A 20,612-nucleotide genomic window follows, 5' to 3' on the forward strand; every position below is an offset into this window, starting at 1 on the left:
TTGACAAGAAGCAGATTTGCAAGAAATACTCGTGTTCTCTCTTGGTTTATTACAAGAATATTTATGGTATTTTGGTTTACACAGAAACATGAAAATACAACATTTTTTTGTGTCTTCTGAGCTAATTTGGTTGAACAGGCACCTCACAAGCACTTGGGCCACACACGCGCTCGCACGCACGCACACACGCATGCGCCCATTAGTTCACAAGTTAGCATCACCCAAAGACCCACATCAGACAGAATTACCGACGCTGGAACAGCTGACAGAACACACGAGCCTCCACTTCACTTTGAGTTCATAGACTTTTTGTGACGACTACAACACGCAAACACACGCTCACGCAAACAAACAAACGCATTTGGTCATTAGGTTAAAAAAAATGCAATGTGAAAGCATCTATTTTATGCTGCTCATGCACAGTGCGTGTGCATCACATCATTAATATATTAGGGTCATTAATCCTGACACTTCAAAGCACTTTTGCCTGGTCGTCCGTGCTGACGTGGGATCGACGTTGGCGACGTCCGACGAGATGTTGAGTCACGCAGAGTCTCAGGAAACAGCGGCATCGCATCGCGTTATCACCGCTGCAGGGTTGCGCCAAAGCTCTTCAAAGACTCTGTTAATGAGCAGAGTTGTCACCAGAAGTTGCAGTAATCAGCGTGGCGGATGGAGAAGACACCGCCCAGATGCTGACGGGTGAACGTGTGGTTCCCCTCTGCTAGCGAGCTGAAGTTTACCCCCCCCCTCCTCGTTCAGGAAGAGGAGCTGCTTGATGGGGAAAGGCGGAGGACATCTGGCTGATGTTGTCATCAAAGCATCCGAGTCGCTCAGGCTTCGTTTCCCCAAAGGGCAGGTGGCTGCCTGGCTAGGAAACACTCTGTCATTAGGATGATCTACTTCTGAGGTAATCGAGGGCCCGACCACTTCTTAGAAACTAATAACGCAGCACGTCCGGTCCCCGACGCCGCTTCTATCCACACGTTAGGACTCGCAGGTTACAATACAGAGCCTTTATTGCTGCTGTTAAAAAAAAACAAAAAAAAACAACAAAAAAAAAACATAAAACCGAGCGGGGCCCTTGTGTGATCAGCCGTGCCCACTGCAGGTGGTCAGCCGTCACAGTCCGCTGGTTGGGAACTACAGTACTCCAGCAGTGCAGGCCACTCTCTCATCCGTCTGGATCTGTTACCGGTCGCTGTTGCTCAGTTGTCCTTCGCCAGCGAGCCCATGTGTGCGTTGGACAGGAAGTCGCAGGTGGGGATGCCAGTGATGGCCTGGTGGATGTTCATGGCCGTGATCTCCCTCGGAGCCCTGCACAGTCACACAGTGAGGAGCTCAGCTTGGGGACACACACCCACTATTTCATATTCATCTTATAATCATGAGGACACTCATATTAGTTGAGCGTTCGGCCGGATTATGTCACGCAAAAAAAAATAAAGCTGTTAATATTCTGCAGAAGGAGAAGAGAATGGACTGATGATTAATTAAAGCATATAATTAGAAATAAGCAGGTTTTTCTCTCTAAATCTACTGCGTTTGCTGAAAAAAAAATTTTTTGGAGGGGAAAAAGACATTGCAGACACTTCAGTGGCCGTTCCACTTCAGTTGAGACCTTGATGCGCTGAAAAGTGGAGCACAAAGCAGGTTGCATGACACAGCAGAGGGTGAATGGGGGGGCGGGGGCTGACCTGTTCTGAGGGGATTTGGCATGAGCCACAGCCAGAGCTTCTCTCACGATGTCACTGGCAAACTGTTCAGTGGCCTGCGGAGAGCGAGCACACACACACACACACACACCATCCTTAAGTACAGCACCGGATGAAAATGCAGTCAACACTCTGAACAAAAGAAAACAGTTGCTATGCTATTAGATTGACTCCATTCCTACCTGTGTGTTCATCATTGCAGTCAAAACCACACTGGGCCAAGATAACACTTCATGGCGGTGTACTTGGTATTGACAGCGTATACAGCATGTATTGTATAGTATATGGAACTATTCACTTCAACCACAGCTGAGTGACCAACCTTGAGAATCATGGCTTCCACGACTGAAGCAAACACGTTCTTCTCCACCTCCACCGGCTGGATATTGATCCCGATCTAAAGACATGCAGAACAATCATTTACTGTGAGAACCGCACTTGTATAAGGCATCAATTGGATAAAAACCCATAGAGATTGTTAGGGAAAGGAGGAGGTAGGAAGTTTGTCTGTTATATCAAAGCAGACTAATCAGATTCCTTTGAATGCACTCCAGTCAGTCAGTGAGTAAGGCGACAGAACATCGTCCGCTGAGGAAAACCCTCCAAAGGTCTTTTTATGTGAAAATAGCCACTTCCTAACCGATCAGAACAACCACTATGCTGCTTCTTCTCAGCATTTCACCTTGAGGTAGGTGCTCCTCAATATCAGAATTCCACCTCTCGGTCTTGTAGTCTTTCAAAACTCCATCTATTGGAGGTTGGCAAGATTTTTGATGGAGATTCCAGTGATAAAATCTGAGTGATTCAGCTCCTGATTCAGGCTCCTGATTCAGGCTCCTGATTCAGCTCCTGATTCAGCTCCTGATTCAGCTCCTGATTCAGGCTCCTGATTCAGCTCCTGATTCAGCTCCTGATTCAGACTCCTGATTTAGCTCCTGATTCAGCTCCTGATTCAGGCTCTTGATTCAGCTCCTGATTCAGGCTCCTGATTCAGGCTCCTGATTCAGCTCCTGATTCAGGCTCTTGATTTAGCTCCTGATTTAGCTCCTGATTCAGCTCCTGATTCAGGCTCCTGATTCAGCTCCTGATTCAGGCTCCTGATTCAGCTCCTGATTCAGCTCCTGATTCAGCTCCTGATTCAGCTCCTGATTCAGGCTCCTGATTCAGCTCCTGATTCAGCTCCTGATTCAGCTCCTGATTCAGCTCCTGATTTAGGCTCCTGATTCAGGCTCCTGATTCAGGCTCCTTGATTTAGCTCCTGATTCAGCTCCTGATTCAGCTCCTGATTTAGCTCCTGATTCAGGCTCCTGATTCAGGCTCCTGATTCAGGCTCCTTGATTTAGCTCCTGATTTAAGCTCCTGATTTAGCCTCCTGATTTAGCTCCTGATTCAGGCTCCTTTACCTGCTGAGCCGTTTCGCTGACAAACTGTGATGAGACGCAGGGGCCCAGGTAGAACTTGGGCTCCATGTCGGCCTCCTGCTCCTCCTCCTTGACTTTGAGCTTCTGGCAGGGCGGCGTCACAGCGATGATGTCGACGATCTCATCATCCGCCTCCTCCGGCTCGGTCTTCAGCAGAGCCTGCATCTGCTCCAGCCTCAGCACCAGCTCCTCGCAGCTGCTCAGAGAGGACGGGCACTCTGTGGAGGGGAGGGAGTGAGGGAGGGAGGGAGGAGTTCGTAGAGCAACAGCAGCTGCACTTGGATTTCACTCTGCGGCCTGATATGTTTTGTGTGTTTAAACGCAGATAGGAAAATGCCTGAGAGATTCTTTTTCTAAGTGATTGCAGCACTGTAGAGCCAAAAAAGAAAATGCAAATGGCAACATTATCTAATTCAGACGGAATGAGCAACTTTGTCTGTCACTAGTTGGAAACAAATATATATATATATATATATATATATATATATATATATATATATATATATATATATATATATCTCAGACACAAAAAATGAATAAAACACATCGTTCTGAAAAATCCTGCGGCTGCACACTGTCCGCCCTCGCACTCTACTGGACTCAGGAGCTGCAGCACTTCACCCACACATGGAGGGAAAATATTGATCCACTCTGGGTTGCCGAGAAACACCAGGCTGCATCTGTGAACGCAGGACTCACCAGGCTCGTTGTCGATCTGCGTCAGGATGTCCTCGATGGACTCGTCGTCGTTCTTGTGCTGCGGCTCCAGGTCCGGCGGCGTGTAGCCCCTCTGGCGGCACCACTGGACCACCTCCCTGGTCTTCGGGGGAGTGAGGGCCTGCAGGCGCGGCGAGCGGTCCAGCACGTCCTGGATGGCGCGCTTCACTGCCACCGCCCGCTGGAGCTGCAAGCACACAAAGCACAAACGGCAAACAGGTGAGGAGCTGCAGTGGACCTGGTGTGTTGGCACCTGCTGCTCCCACTTCGCTCACAGCAGGCATTGGACGAATGGGAAAAAAGAAAAACTGTTCTCATAATTTTGTTATATATATAAAAAAAATATATATATATATATATATATATTATGTGGAGGGAACAAGGCTGCGTTCACAATAAAAATGACAATGCATTTCCCATTCATTTTCACTGAGGCTCCATGTGGCTGTTGGAGCCAGCAGCCAGCAATGACTCTCTGTGAACAATGTAAAGTTCTTCAAATAGTTTCAACTTGAGCTTAGTGCACCTTATAGTGAATGAAGCTACCGCCAGATATCAACATTCATGTGTGGAACTCTGAATGTCAGAACAGAAGAGTGAAGAAGAGGCAGCTAAGATAAAGGCTTCTTTGTGGGAACTACTGATAAAATAATTAGAAGATGTGAGGTGACATCTGGGAGAGATACACATCTGAGCAGGTTGGGAGGGAGACACGAGGCGGGCCGCACGCTTGCTGCGTCAGGGTTCCGGCTCCGAGCTCCAGGACACAGACAGACAACTGAAGTGCAAAGCATGCAAACGATGAGACGGCCACAACCAGGACCACAGGTTTGAAAAAAACAAGAAGGCTCACTATGATATATTAATGAGAAGGGGAAAGGGAATTGTACTTTGTGGTGACTAAAACGTTGTCAGTGTGATACTTAATCGTGGGAATGAAAGCGAGCCCACTGTTTCTCTCTCTGACAGACACAACTGACGACGCAATTAAGGATTCTTTTAATTATGAATGACTCCGATGAATAATTCCATCTTAAAGTTGGTTAATCACACTTGGCTGCCAGACACTTTCTGTCTCTGTCTGGCATCTAGTTTGGTAATGCAGATGCCAACTTCCGCACACTCTATTATAATAAACAGTATTACATCAGCAATAGAGCGGAACATGGAACATTGTTAACCGCTGCAGCTCTCGTTTGTGTAATTAAAAAAAATACATATTTAAAAACGACCATGTTTTTTTATTTCATTCGGAACAACACCACTTGGTCTGTCTTGAATATAATTTCTACAATTTCACTCCATTGGGACTTAATACTCACACACACACGCACACGCACACACTAATAGCTACCTCTGAAGCTCGGCGCTTGCCAATAGTCCAAGAATAATACTGTTCTGTTGACGAGGCGCAGAATGGATGCGAGTCTTCAGCTGAAAAAAAACAAAGATTTATAAAGCTCGACAAAATCCAGTGCATTAGCTTTCAAACTGTTACATCACAGAGTCGGTTTAAGAAAAAGAAAGAAGAACTGCAAATGGAGGGAGGCCTTACTCTTGTGGGGCACAATAAGGGGGAACTTCTTAACCACTGCCGTGAGCAGTTGCATCATGGTCTCTATGTGTTCAGTGCTGGGGGACGAGAAAAAAAAAAAGAAATCACAGAAGGTCAGGTGTTTGTGGTGGCACCGCTGGCCTATAAACAGCATTGCTATAAAAAGAAGAGCGCAAAAGCTCATTTCAATAATGGCTGAAGGACACGCGGGTTCTCACTTGATGAGGTCGGGAGCAGGATTTTCTGCCACCGGCTCCTGCTTGACTGTGGTAGCTCCAGAGGCAACTTGGGCCGAGGCGGGGGCGGAAGCAGCCACTGGGGGTGACGGTGCAGCGGTTACAGCTGTGCCGGCACCAGGCTCCGTCTTCACTGTAGCAGCAGAACACCACAGAAGCGGCAATTTAAAAAAAAATAAAATAAATAAAATCCACATTAGTGGAAAACCTCAGTTTCAAAAAGCACTGTTTGATTTAATGTAGATGACAAAACAGAGTGAAATGGAGGCTGGAAGTGACAGAGAGATGGGCGGAGTGGGGAGGGGCGGACCCTGCTCACCTCGTGCCAGAGGCAGCGCAAGGGAGTGGGCCGCCTGGCAGGCAGGACTTTGGGAGGCTCCAGCTCCAGCTGCTCTAGAGGTGGAGGTGGAGGTGGAGGTGGAAGCAGTGCTGGAGACTGGGCCTTTACACGCTACTAAACACACACAAATACACACAAATAAAGCCAAACAAAACAGAAAGAAAACAAAACAAAAAGACACACAAACTCACAGATCACCCAAAGCACACCAGATGGATCAATGGCCCATAGGGTTGAAATGTGCAAGAGATGGATGGAAAGTGAGAGAGAGACAGAGCGTGGTCTTCTAAAGAGAACCACAAATGTTCAACAGCTCCATCACACTTATGGCCAAGTGGTGGTGATATAGAGAAACATTAATTAAGTTCTGGCACAAGGCAATCAGTGCGTGCTGCCTCTTCCACTCATGAGGAGGCTCAGGAGAGCAGATCTTTAATACTAGAAGGCAGCCGTTGTTGTTGCTTTGGCAGTGATTCAAACAGATTAGTTTCAATGGTAGCGTCCACTCAAAGATTTCACATCTGCACTCCGGTGCCACTGCAGACCAACTGCTGCAGTCAATAGTGCAGGTAGACATTAATGATGTTTCTTTCAAGCAGCTTGTATTTTTTTTAGGAGTGGTTCCAAGTCCAGTCTGGGCCTTAAGGAATGTTTTCTGATCCTATTGTGATCTTCATGTCATACAAAGCGAAAACAAGCAACTTCCTGGGACACAATCTGAGCAACTCAGGATGGCAAGCGAGACGCCCTGTTTTTGAAGTCTTCCATGTGGGGGATAAAGCCATGTAATGGATGCAGCCGACCACTATGAAGATGTGCATCAACACATGTCGAACACCAACCTTTCCCAACCGGCATCAGAACGGTCTGCAGGCCGACGGAGCCGGCGCCGACGCTGGCCAGCTGTTTGAGCTGGCTGGCCGGGATGGTGAGGAGCGCCTGCTGGGAGCTGGAGCCTCCAGAGTGGATCTTCAGCATACCTGCGGAGACAACAACACCACGCTGACTCTAAACACACTCGGACCCGACCGCTGAGTTTCCTCACAGGTGGCCGAGCTGCACCTGTCTTGCCTCCTCCTGCTCCGACTCCGCCCACCAGCGATCCGCCGCCGCTGCTTTTAGCCGCGCCGACCACGCCCCCCGCCGCCGCGCCCTTGGCCGCGCTGACGACGGGCGCGTTGCCGAGGCCTTTGGCCGCGGCTGGCGCTCCTCCTGCCGAGCCCGCCGGACCCTTGGGCACGGCAGCGGCGCCCCCGCTGCTCTTGACCAGCGTGGCCACAGCCACCTTTGACAGGCCGCCACCGCCGCCACTGGCTGCTGCAACACTGGCGCTCTTGGCGGCGCTGATGACGGCCGCCTGGTTGGCGGCCACCAGGAGCGAGTGGTGCTGAGACGCTGACTTCCCAGCGTCAGCCGCCTGCAGGGAGACACAAGGCGGACAGTCAGGAGATACACGAGACTCTCCTCGGTAAGAGTCTACACCCAGCCAGGTGGGAGTGGAAGCAACAGTCCTAGCAGGATGCTGTAAATCCAGGGCTTGCTTTCTCAAGATCCATATATATTTTATTTGTTTTGTTTGTTTGTTTGTTTTTGGACAATTAATGGTGCCATTTCTGCCTCATTGAAGCCTGAACTGAAAAAGAAAATTAAAAATATTTTATAAATACATCATTTTCCCATGACCCTGAGCTCGGGAAGAAGCGGGTGTGGAAAATGAATTAATTAATTATATATAATTTTATCTGGGTTTTTTTTTTTTCAAGCATTTGATAGTCTGATTGAACCACAATGAGAATTCGGCATAAGCAGTGACCTGATACGAGACAAAAACGTTCATTTCTTTCATGGAGGCTCTTTGCAATTCAGTGAGCTTCTCTAAAAGGGGCTTTTCCCCCTAAAGAAGTTAATCTGCGAGTTTCTTTTTTGGTCCTGGTTTGTGTTGGCATGAATATCCCCAGCACAGAGTTTTCCTCTGCTACATACAGCCCTTGCATTCTGAAGCACCAAGGAAGCTTTTTACTGACACCTTCATTTCTCAAGTTAATGAGGCCAAGCCACTGACTCTCAAGTAGTAATTATACAAACCCAGACCACTGCTAATACGCACCTTTGGGCTCTTTGCACACCATCTAAACTCTCTGCTCTGCTTAACAAACACAGCATCAGCCATGTATCACTTACAAGTCTCTCTATCTATCAGGCAGCGCTGGCTCATCTGCAACAAATATGTAAAAAATCTGGCAACTGAATAAATTGAATTGGATGAAAAAATAGCACACTAAGTAGTGTTTACTTATTATGAATAGCACAAAAACATACAAACTTTAGATTTCTGCAGCTTAGCTTAGTTAAGCCATCAGGAACACTTGAAAAGTACACAGTGTTTTTCAAGCACAATCACTGCGACACTTGCCTGCTGCTGGCTGGCTGTCGCCGACGCAGACGTGACAGAGGCGGAGGTGGGGCTCGCTGCAGTGATGACTCCGCCCGTCATCCTCAACGTGGTCGTGCCAGGTTTGGACAAGTGTCCCGCTGCCGTCACCGTCTTCACGGAGCCATCGGACAGCTTCACCTGCGCGCCGTGGGAGCCGCCCACCACCTGGAGAAAAGTGCAAAGATTAGGTAAAGATCTGAAAACACAACCATCCACTTTCCTTCGGAGCCATCAACTGCAAATGAATTAGAAATATAAGAGTATTATCGAGAGTTACTAATCCCTGAGCGGGGCTTTATGGTTTTGTTGATCCTGCTCAAGCAGTAAAGCCTCTTAACGTCACACTTGCTTTGTAGCGTTCTCCTGTGGTGGGTTCGGGATGTTCACCCCCAGCGGTTAAATAACTGCAATCTGATAATCTTTTTTTTCAATGTGCTCTGCCTATCACGCAGCCATAACCTAAATTAAAATGTTATTAGGGGGTAAAAAAAAGTAAAACTAAAAAGTAAAACAGCACTTGATAGTTCAGCCTCTCCAAAAGGAATTCAAGAGATACATCTGAGCTGAGAATAAACTGTGGTGTCAGTCAGGGAACATAATGAGGCCACATACTGTCAAAGAGAGGAGGGCCAAGAACACTGATTTTTTTTTTTCTCAAAAAATCAAAAAGGGCTAACATGAAGCTGTGAGAAAGAATGAGGTTAAGAAAAATATAAATCAATATTTTAGAGAGTAAACAGCTTCTGAGGTGTTTTCAGCAGCACAGTGCAGCTCCTCAGCGATCACCACCCAGAACAACGAGGCTGCAAGTGCAGCTGGAGCGACAGGAACACTACTGGGAATAGCGAGGCCTAGCGACCTGAGCAAGGATGGCTGCCTTCTGTCCAGCCGTCACCCGGATGGCCTGCTGGGAAACAGTGGCTGGTGATGACGATGCGTGACCAGCTGAACTGGAACTGCCCTGCTTCCCTGAGCCGTGAGCGGGCTGGCCCACCAGAAAGGTGCCCTGGGCAACACAGGATTATAAAGGTTACCGTCGACACACTGCTACATTAATGAATGAATTACACATTAAACCGAGAGCACTACAGTACACTAGCAAAGAGCACAGGATGCATGCACAATTTCAAAGCAGCGTCATTGACGGCTCGTATTTTGCGCTGCAGCACCAATTGAGTTGCAGTAGGAGACACGAACACACAAAACTGATACTGAATTCTATGGTTAGAAACTTAACGGATTTTATAGGCTCCTCTAATTTATCACGAGGTCCGACATTACACACCTATTCCATATTATTTCTTACAACAACCAAACAAAAGCAGACTTCTTCATTTATTCTTACTACTCCTGCTTTGAATATAAAGGCTGACTAACTCACATGCAGACAGCTGTTTTATTTACTGAAATTTCAAGGTGCTCAAGACAAAGACCATAGGCTGGTTTGGGGGGGTGAAAAAATAAAAAAAAAACAACAGCGAGAATATACAAGAAATTCTAGCCTGTGTTTTGGCAAACCTGTGGGGTCTGTTTGAGGATGTAGGATGTGTAGGAGAGATTTGACGGCAAACTGCTGGAGGATGATGATGAGGAGGAGGTGGTGGAGGAGGTCTGAGAGCCTCCAGCTCCTGCTGACGAGCTGCTCTGGGACTGCTGACCTAAATTACACACAGACACATATTCATCAGTCTCAGATCCAATTGAAACAATCCTATTCTACGTCTCCACATTACCTCCGCGTGTCCCCTCTCATGTGCAGATGACACAACGGTTTTATTTCAACATATGATTCTAAAACTGAGCAGAATAAAACTGCTTTTGATTTTTAATGCAACCGGAGCGGTGCTGTGTGAATGACGTAGCTTGCAGTGACATTACATTTACTGCAGAAGGACACGCATGACAGGGAGTGACTCACAGCATGGCAGCCAAAACAGTGAGATGCCTCAGAAGTGGTTTTCTGTATTTTTCACAAAACTTTATTAGAAGCCGAGGGCAACAGCAGTTCTAAAATGCCCGTCGAGAGCTAGAGGCCACACAAGAAAAATGTCACAGTGAAAAGTTATTTGGCTTGGACACTAACCCCACATAGTGAGTCACCTACAGACTCATATTTTACTTATTACAAATCCCAAACTGCTCCCAAAGGCCACAAAGTTCAAACAGATATCAAAGAAGAAAAACAACTCATAAAATATTATGTGTTGTACACAGAGAAACAAGGAACAAAACATAACGACCCAACTGAGGATATTGCGGTTTAGTGAGGAAAAGAAAAAAAATCAATATATCTCTGACGTATATTTGATCTATTCCTTGATAAATTCACAATAGTTGCTTTATTATATATTTGTGTTAAGGGACAGGGGATTGAAATAGTGCAAACACAATCACTCCAGAAGCTCAACAGCAGCGTGTCAGATAATACAACTCGGAACGCAGAGGGGAAGAACAGCGCGGCGGCTATGAATAAACAGCAGAGGGTTTTGGTGTTTAAAAAAGGAGGAAGAAAAGCTGTTGGGTGTCTCACTTGCACCGGAGGCTCGGAGGATGGCTCCCTGTGGGATGAGCAGCAGCTTGCCCTTGCCTGAGGGGTTCTTGCTGTTCGTGGTCAGGTAGAGCTTCGTGCCAGGAGGCAAGTTGGCCAGATTGGCTAAGTTGTTCGCTGGCAGCTGAAGAGTAGCCATGACTACGGGAAAAACACCGGTAGGAAAATCTGATGAGTCACGCTAGCGATAACATCCTGAGAAATAGGACTTGAGATCGGTTAGAAAACTGAAAAGTGTCGTGGTGGCAGTTCTACAACGCCTGCTGCTGAGTGAAGGCTGACCCCCGCTCTTGCCGCTCGGACCGCCCGCTGCCTTGGAGCCCGTCTGCTGTGCGGAGATGCTGCTGGCACCGCTGACGATGGCCTTGGCCACTCCTTGAGCCAGAACCTGCTTGCCGCCCATCACTTTGGAGACAGAGGGGCTTCCCTTCGCCACCAGGATCTGCCCACTGCTGATGGCCACCTGCTTCACCGCCGACTGAAGAGTGGAGCTGACGGGGATGCCCACCATCTGGAGAGGAGCGGGGCAGCAAATTACTCATGACCCTGTTGGTTAATTGTACTGACGAGCTTCGAGTTTGTTTCATTAACGTAAGCAGACAGACAGACAGACGGACCTTCCCACTCGTCGCCCCTGCGGCCCCTCCTGCCTGTTTCTGGGCTGCCACCGAGATCATGTGACCACCCTTCACTGCGACAAACTGGTGTGCTGCCGTGGCAGCAGGTTGTTGCTGGCTGGTTACTGTGGAAACCATCTGCTGCTGCTGATGCTGCTGCTGCTGCTGCTGCTGCTGCTGCTGCTGCTGTGTTGAAACTTCCCCTGGCTCCTGCTTGATAATCACCTGCACAGGGAGAGAAGAATTGTCGTGGGAAGCTTAATGCTGCCTGAAAAACACAACCGGCTGGAAAAACTGTAGCCGAACTCGTGCCTCCAAGTAATTAAGGCCACATGTTTTTTGAACAGCAACAAATTGCAGGTGACTTTAGCCTAAAACTGGTGTTTTCTTCGACAACCCGCACAATCAATTATTCATCACTGAGTCGCATTAAAGATTCAGAACCTGTTCTCATCTCCCCCAAGCGCCGAGTACTACGACAGAAACCACTGAAGAATTAGTCAATGAGCTGTGATAAAACAGAAACTATAAAAGAGAGAATTCATATTTCCGTCTTTGAGGGTATGATGTGCAACTGAGCAGAAGTGAGTGGGAGGATTTTACATCAGGGTATTGACACAGAGTGAAACAGATACCATGCAATTCTCTCTCCAAAGCCTCCTGTCTTTAGAGCGATGTCCCACTTAAACAGCTTTCCAAGGCACTCGCTGGAGATAGCAGCCCGGCCAACTAATAATACCTCCCTGTTGTTAAAGATACAGAGCGGCCAGGACTTATATTGACTTTGGTGGGAGCACGTGTGTGAGAGAGAGTTCTCGCTGACTTTAACTCACCTTAACGCCCGAGGAGAGGAAGGTGCCGCTGTGAACTTTGGGGGCGGGGGAGCGAGTACCCTGAGCGGCAGACTGTTTGGTGGAGGGGCTTCCTGTGAAAGGATTCAAAAGCACTGTTACACACCGGTAAGTCGCAGAGGCGACACGTTGCCGTCTCTCTGCAACGCAAAGCATCTCTCAGGAGGTGTAAATGCCACTGTGGAGCGAGGTGAGTGACGGACTCATGACATGGCTACACTGTTGGTTCTACAGGCCGACGTCCTCGGCTTTGTTCTCTCTGCGCACTGCTTTAACATTCTACGTCAAAACCCTGGGTTGGTGAGTCAGCCCTAACACCCACTTCTGCCTCATCCAGCGACGTGAAAGATCACTTAATAGCACAGCGGCTTTTGTGCCAGACCAGGTTGAGCCGAGCATTTGTGGAGGAAGTGCAGTGTAGCTAAGAGAGGGCGAGACGTCAAAGGAAATGTGGAGAGTCACATAAAATACAACAGCGCTGATTCATGTCAGGGTGACATACACACCAGGAGCACAAGCGGTTGTTAGGCAGAAGATGCAGACATTTCATTTCTAGAGTGTTTCAGCTTGAACCTCAGTACAAGTGTTGCTACCAATCCAATCTCTAATGTTTATCATTTCACCCATCAACTCCCCACCACGGCAGGCAGAGTGGCTCGTGTGAGAGCTGAGCGCCAACACAAAGAAGGAACACCTGACATGTCGCCATGGCTATTTACAGCCTCGTTATCGACTCCTTCCATGACAAGCAGGCGGCTTTTCAAATGGGGGCGACGCGCAAAGTCGCGGCTCACAGGATCTCAGTCGACACAAAGGCTTTTTAATCAGTTCCTTCCTGCAGACTGAACCACCGCACGACAGTCTGACCTTTTGAACGCAGCTCTGCAGTTCTGTTTGGAAACAGCTTGCGGAAAATGCGATGGAGAACGCTGAACTCTTATTCCCATTAAAACTGAAATTTCTCTCTCTGACCAGCGATTCACTGTAACTGTTCCAAAATGTTTGCACGGGGATCGACAGATGCACACACAGCAAAGCACAATTTTGTTCCGTTAATCCGGCTATGGCATCGTGCCGCTGGAAAACTGTCACCCCACTCCAGCAACCACCCTGCAGGCTCACTCAACGTCACTATTTGAGAGCAAAACAGGGACAACAGAGAGATGGAGGGAAGGAGTCCAAAGCTAAATAAAGTACAAGGGCCCCTAAAGAGGACAAAACGACCAAAATAGCGCTACAGTCTAGAGGCTCCTGTCCACGATCTCTGCTGCTGCAAAGTTAAAACCTGCCAGCCGCTTTTACACTGCGGAGGCGGTTCAGACGCCGCTTTCCCATTTCACCGCTTCCGACTGAAAGGCGGCGTGCGGACAAAGAGCGGGAGAGGAGCACCTGTGGAGGCGGCTGTCGAGGAGCCCATGCTGATGACCTGGCCCGGTTTGTCCACGATGATGTAAGGGTTGTTGAGCACGGATGAGGAGCTCTGCTTGGCGTGGACGGGGGTGGAGGCGGTGCTTGTGCGGGGCAGTGGGGAGTGGCTCGGGGTGGAGATGGGAGACCCTGAGGGACAGAGCGGCAATGAATAACTTTGGCTGAAAGCATCGCCTCAACTGATACTTGACTATGAACTTCTTATGGTCATTACAACTAGGAAGTAGTTGGGGCGTGTGCTTCTACTTTCATTTAAAGGTGAATCTGTAAAGAACGCAGCTGATATTTCAGATGAAGTAGAGCAGAAAGCTCACAGTCACAGAAAAGCAAGTATTTGCATTTCAGATGACGACAGCAGTGACGAATCAGTGTCAGTGGCAAGGAACAAACTGTACAAAACACCTGACACAAAGAAAAACAACAACAAAATATGACCAAAAAACACAAATACTTGCATGTAAACTAACAGTAATGTGTTTACGCTCACCTGAGACAATTTTACAGCTCATGGTGATTGGCTGGAAGGATTTTCCAGGAGACTCGGCAGGGCTCGGTGGCTGACCCTGTGGGACAATCTTACAGCTCGCTGTGATTGGCTGGAAAGCCGAGTTACCGTGGGAACCCAGAGTGATCCGGTCACTGCTTTTGGAGCGAGTTGGCGTGCGCTCACCAGCAGCCACACTGCTTCTGTGGCCGTCTGCAGATCTTCCCGTCTCTGATTTGATAAAACCTGGAAAAGTCGGTTTTCATTTATTGGTATTGTGTATAGACTGTGTGGGTGATGGAAAAAAAAAATCAAACTCCCATAGATGAGTCTCAACTATTTTTAGACTGTTAACAGTTCTTAACAGTCTAAAATTATCATAAAATCTCTCATGTCCCTGTCAAAAAGTAAAAATGTTGTTTTTTGTTTTCTTTTTTACCTTTGTCGGCACTGGGGTCATGACAATTGTGAGAGCGCCCATAACTCTGAGAGGCATCCAAGGTGGGGCTGGCCGATCGGTGAGTCACCTTGGAGGAGGAGATCTGAGGAATGTCGTCGTCCCCGAGAGAGTTTCTGTGAAGCTCCACGTCCACCACCTGGAGGAGGAGTTACAGCTCATCGTCACAAGAGGCGTTTGTGGTGAAGCATCGCCGACGGGAGACAGTGCGGACGTTCGTCACTTACAGTTTCTGCTCCAAGTGTCTGCAGCCCAGTGTACGTTCGGTCCAGCTATGGAGAAATAATCCAGAGGTCAAAATAAAACCATGTTTATGTTAGATTTAAAGATTCAAAGAAATGACGTAAAGGAGGAGCAAACGGCAATGTAGCCATTGTGTGGTTGCAAAATACGTAAAATGACATTCAGAAGATCAATGCTGGCTTTAGTTAAAAACCTGCTAGAAACCACCGCCTCCAAGTCTGAGGAGGAAAAGACGCAAGTTGACGGTGCAGTGTCCTGACCTTCAGCTGGTGGATGATGTCGATGCGTTTGTTGCGGGTGTCTTTGAAGTGGATCTGAATCCTCACAGGAAATTCACCCCAACCGCGGCGCGTTAAATGAAAGGGAGGCTCACTGAGGACACACACACACACACACACACACACACACACACACACACACACACACACACACAGATTTGTGTCATGTAATCAAATATAAAGAAAAAACAGCAGAGATGCTGCATGCCGATCACTTTAAAATAATAATAATAATAATAACAATCTCTCCCTCTCTGTGGGAGCTGACTGGGAAATTGAAATCTCTGGAAATCAATCCGTCAAAGTTCCCTCTTCTTTTTCTCTCTTTGAAGCCAAAGCTTTTCATCCCCACACCACACGCAGTGGCCTGATTGTCTTCAGATGCACACCAGTACGTGCATATACATCATGCATCAGTTTAAGAACACTCCATCAGGGGCGCCTAACGGCCTCTATTGATGTTCTTCCCTTGCAGTCATCTGCATTCGTGCAGTGTCAGAGTGTCAGTGGGGAGGTTTGCTGAGAAAGAAGGAATGGGCCAGTCGGGGGGGCTTACAGGCTGAGGCAGGAAGTCAGCTGAAACAGCCAGGGGGCTACAGTTCAGGATGAAAAGTGCTGAGTGATTAAAGAGATCATATATTCAAAGACCATTCGCCAAACGCAAAGCCTCTGCCACCCATGGAGGATTTAAAATAAGGCGTCTTTAACACGGAACTCCAGGCCAAACGTTCAGATTTTTTAAGAAAAAAAAAAACAAAATCAGGACACTGAAGTGCTCAGTGTCACACTCAAATATGGATGTCTGTGATGTCTGTATGTAATAATTTAGAGAAAGAATCCATCAGTCATGGCAACTTTGAGTCAAACTGAGGTACGCACTGGCATGGCAATGTTGATCCTGCCTGGGCTTCATCGTGAAGATCCACAAGGTGGGGCTGTTTTTCAAAGACTGTCCTCTTGGTTTTCACATTACAACACATTGTGTGAAATATTTTAAGGCTAACAGAATGTCTGCCGTCTGAGACAGTCCTGTAAACATTCAGGTGTCAAGAACCAGAGAGGTTTCCTTTCGCAGTTTTTGTGCACAAACATACACAGGATGTGAGATTCTAATATAAGGTTAGAATTAAAGGGGCACTTCCCCAAGCAGTCCAACAGCCAGCAGCGATTCAATAAAATAACAGCTGTAGTGCACAATGGAAGAGGTTTTTCTAATCCTTGTCTTCATAAGCTTCAGCTTCCCAACAATCTCCTCTCATGATAAAAAAAAAAAAGAATTGTGACATGAGAAACAAATGTATGCTGAATTCTGTCTTCCGCCACTACTGACAAAAAAGTGTGGACCTCGGAGTTTGTCCACAAAATCGCTCAGCCATCTCCACAACTAAGAACGCACGCCACCTACTGGAACAGTGACCAAAAATGAAATGGCGGTTGGGTTTTCGTGCTGTTTTCGCAGAGAGTCGCTCTCACCTTTCTTCAGAGAATCTGAGCCAATCAGTGCCCTGCTCGTCACTACATCACCACTAAACTCGCTTCGTCTCGCTTGGCCCCTCAACGATAGAGGTACCAAAACAGCAGCCCCTACAGCCGTGTAGCGGCCAGTGCAAACACCCTAACACCGTGGCGTGGCGTGGCGTGGCGTGGCGTGGCGTGGCGTGGCGTGGCGTGGCGAGGCGAGGCAATGAAAACACGCCCTTAGTTCACAGGAGTCTCGCTTGCCCTGGGGAGGAACAGAAGACTGCTGCAGCTGCTGGGAAACAGACCCAGCCAATCATTGAGGAAGAAGAGCACTGATGGTCTCAGTGCAGAAAGTGATCTTGTGGTAGAAACTGAAGCTGAGTCCCTGTGCTCCTTGGGGGGGAACCACTGAATCAGATCAGTAAAGGGCAGTATGATTACTGATCATATGATAAAACTGTCATATGAAAGGCATCACATGACAGTTTTGCGCCCCATACAGAGAGGGGGCTGCAGAAGAGGTTCTTCAGGATAATGACAAAGTGAACCAAACATTTTGTTTTGTGTAGATTATTGGTCATATTATGTGTATGCAAATTATGTTGGCTGTGGTTTGCTGTTCGACAAGAGTTCTCATTGTAGTCTCTGGCTAAAAAACAGTGAGTGTAGCCTTGGAAGGGCGCGACCGCAAAGCATTCTGGTAGTTGGAGGCTTTCTTCTGTTCAGGCGTAAACTACAGTTTCAGCCCAATGTCTTCTACCAGACAGTGTCTGATTCAACAAAACAACTGCACATTTTTGTGCGTTCGTGACCCAGTTTTAACACAAATTCATCTTTCTGGAGGTGAAGCTCTCTGATAAGCGTTTTGCTTGCAGACAAAAAAAACAACAACATTGTGAGCATGTTTGCCCCTGCCTTTCTCACTTAAGCTGCAGACTGTATGTGCTGTTATGACAGAGGAGCGCCAACCATGTCAAAAGACTGATGAGGCACGTTAAAAACACTCTGTCATAAAGTAAGCAAATAAAGTTGGACTAAAACAAACCTGACTTCCACGAGGTCGTTGGGTTTGTAGCTGGGGTGCAAGAAGAACCAGACTTTCTTGACAAAATGGTTGATGCTGGGCTCCTTCCTACAGCCCCGCACGTACACCATCCACTTGTGGGTCGACTGGTCGTTTTCTTCCCGCTTGTCTGGCGGAATATACCTGAGAGACAGAACCAAGGAAGAAAAAGAAAAACGCACCAGATGGAAAAAGGCAATTATTTATAAGTAACACACTTAACGCAAGCTGATCAACAACAACAGGAAGTACTTTGTTGGAAAGAAGTGCATTTCCCTTTAATATTTAATATTGAGATGAAATAGAGGTGAATATTGACGGAGTCCAGCATAAACTGTGACAGCAGAACCACTGTCCAGCTCCAACACATACTTGGAAACATTTCCGACTACGATTGTCTTCTTGGCGTAGAGTCTGGAAGCCTCACTCCCTGAGGTGTGATACGTCACCCTCTGCTCAGCTCCAACAGTCGATGGCACACCAAATGTATCCTGTGACAAATTGTGCTGTGTTTCACTTTGGATTTTTTTTTTTTTTGAAAAGCCAATAAACACACTGTCGTTACCCTCCTGGCATGAACTCACTTTGCCCGTGTTCCGTGCAGGGCGGCACTCTGGCCTGCCCCCGTCGTCCCTCCACACTCCCTCTCCGTCCCTCTCCGCCGCGTCCCCTTGCTGCGACAAGGACTCGAAATCGGAATGGACGAGGGAAGGAGTCTCGGATCCCTGGTTTAGTGGGGATGAGGATCGGGATGGCGACTCCAGGAAGCGGCGGATGGTGGGGTGGTTCAGCACAGCGGGGTCACTCTTGAACAAGTGCTGAGACACGGAGGGAATGACTGTTGTCGCTTCCGACCAACTCAAATGCTTAAAAAGAAGTGTCGCAGTCCAGGTTCTGTCGGGATTTACCTCTGTGGCCTTTGTCATTCCAGCACTGGCAAAGTAATTGGCCACTATACACGCCCGCAGTTTGTCCATCATCCGCCTGGCTTCATTGAGTCGCTGCAGAAAACAATACACAAAGTGATCCATCGGCTGAATGCAAATCATTTTAGCCCTACTGATGCAAAATCAGTAATATGCAGAAAGTCAGTGGAAAAAATGGGAGTTTGACCCGAAACAAATACCTGGCTTATGACATCTATCTCATGGTCCTTGTTCTTCATCTCCAGAGAAAACTGTTGCCTTATGATAGTGTCAATCTTCCGCACTGTTGCTTCACGCGCTGGAAATGAATTAAAGAGCAGTTTGCGCAATTAGAGTGAAAAGGGGCGGCTACACGTCGCAGAAGCGTCAAGTGTACCAAATCTAAAGAAGACGAGAGTATCAATATTAGGAAGCAGGTGTCTGTCTGCCCGTCAGTTTAAAAACTGCTCACCATTATGTTCATCCGCTTTGCTTCTCTTGTTATTTCGGGCCAGCGAAATGTCCTCATAGTCGGGATCGTTCCCCTCAATTTTCCTTTTAATTCCGGACATGGCGGCCTGCAATACACTGAAAGGATGTCCACTGTAAAGCAGCTGCAGTTTTAACCGGTTGCAATCACGCTTTCATTGTCAGTTGTGACGGCACATAGCATCCGGCTAGCTGACTCGAACAAACTGTCAGTAAACACCAGCCAATGCCCAGCTAACGACAGTTCTGCTAATGAGCCTTAGCATTGCACCTACACGTATCAGTGTTTCTTCCATTAAATAAAACAGCACTTATCCAAACAAAATCAGTCAGGGTAAGAATGTCGAACTTAAGCTAGAAGCGCCCTTCTTCGAGAACTCGGCGCCTTTAGTGAGCAGAGCTGGAGACGCTGTAAAGTTAGCAACCGTTCTTCTTGTTTGCTAACAAAGCTAACGTTAGCACATATTTATTACGCACCGCCGCTGTCTATTTTACAAAGCAAAACTTACAGGGGTGCGCTGTGCTGCGAAGAGAGGGCTGTTTGTTGAGGCGTGTGTGTCACTTCAGTCACAGCACATCCTTTTGCGTCATGGTGAATTCATTTTACACACTTGTGTCTCAGAAAGTGCTAAATCTCGAGGTTGACAAGTGAGCTAAAATGTGAATGGTACCCGTTGCACTTCCACCAAATGGCCACCAGATACCGCTACTCTACAAGATAGCTGACGCTTCTATGTGAATAATACACAAGTCGTCGATTGCAATTTCTGTGGGTGCAGTCCGCACAAACCTTTCTTACTTTAGATACGTCAGGCGCGGTTACCTTTGTATCTTCTTTGAATTCAACTCTTATTTGTTCTCTAACATGTTCAGCCATTTGAAACGTTGAATGCACTTTCCAAATTATTTTGAGGTCTACTATGTAAAAAGCGTGCCTTTGCAGTAGCACTAGACCTGGCGGAGAACGTTGGTGAAGCGATGGTTTTAACAGTTGTAGTGACAACAGCAGCATAACAGCTGACACCAATGAGATAAAATTAGTTGTGCCCACCATTTCTTAAAATGATTGTAGTCATTAGGATCTAGGACACCCGTGTTAACTAAAATAGGACAGTGGAGATTCTTGACTCACTGCATTAATTAAACTTAATTATGGCTGCACAGCTGATCACCAACCCAGGTAGCAGGAGGATGGAGGATGTTCTATCATGACTCAATTACTCATTAGTTCCTTCAGAGCAAGTCGAATCCTTGACAACAAAGCATGTGGTGTTATTCTTTTCAATAGCATCACAGCAACCGGTGTCCCGGATTGATCTGCACAACCACACACTAAGTTGTCGCGGCAAGTGCCAGTACTGTCAGGAAGC

At 47.4% G+C, this 20,612-nt stretch overlaps 1 protein-coding gene across 1 annotated transcript; it reads right to left on the reverse strand.

Moving 5' to 3' along the window:
* Positions 1–28: 28 nt before the first annotated feature.
* On the reverse strand, positions 29–19,839 carry yeats2 (YEATS domain containing 2). Its single transcript, XM_076021251.1, has 30 exons — positions 19,752–19,839; positions 19,226–19,341; positions 18,975–19,072; positions 18,757–18,849; positions 18,433–18,666; positions 18,221–18,339; positions 17,831–17,992; positions 15,307–15,418; positions 15,031–15,075; positions 14,786–14,942; positions 14,350–14,592; positions 13,824–13,991; positions 12,417–12,508; positions 11,584–11,808; positions 11,249–11,477; positions 10,949–11,107; positions 9,937–10,076; positions 9,278–9,424; positions 8,392–8,583; positions 7,047–7,401; positions 6,827–6,964; positions 5,964–6,098; positions 5,627–5,777; positions 5,409–5,485; positions 5,208–5,287; positions 3,836–4,040; positions 3,119–3,354; positions 2,038–2,112; positions 1,698–1,771; positions 29–1,317 (listed from the first exon to the last, which is right to left on the reverse strand). The coding sequence occupies exons 2-30, from the start codon at positions 19,323–19,325 to the stop codon at positions 1,209–1,211; spliced, it is 4,350 nt and encodes a 1,449-aa protein (XP_075877366.1). The 5' UTR covers positions 19,326–19,341; positions 19,752–19,839; the 3' UTR covers positions 29–1,208.
* Between the last annotated feature and the right edge of the window lie 773 nt (positions 19,840–20,612).

This window comes from Nelusetta ayraudi, unplaced genomic scaffold (genome assembly GCF_046127955.1).
Source record: "Nelusetta ayraudi isolate G7.1 ecotype Tasmania unplaced genomic scaffold, CSIRO-AGI_Nayr_v1 ptg000011l, whole genome shotgun sequence".
NCBI lineage: Eukaryota > Metazoa > Chordata > Actinopteri > Tetraodontiformes > Monacanthidae > Nelusetta > Nelusetta ayraudi.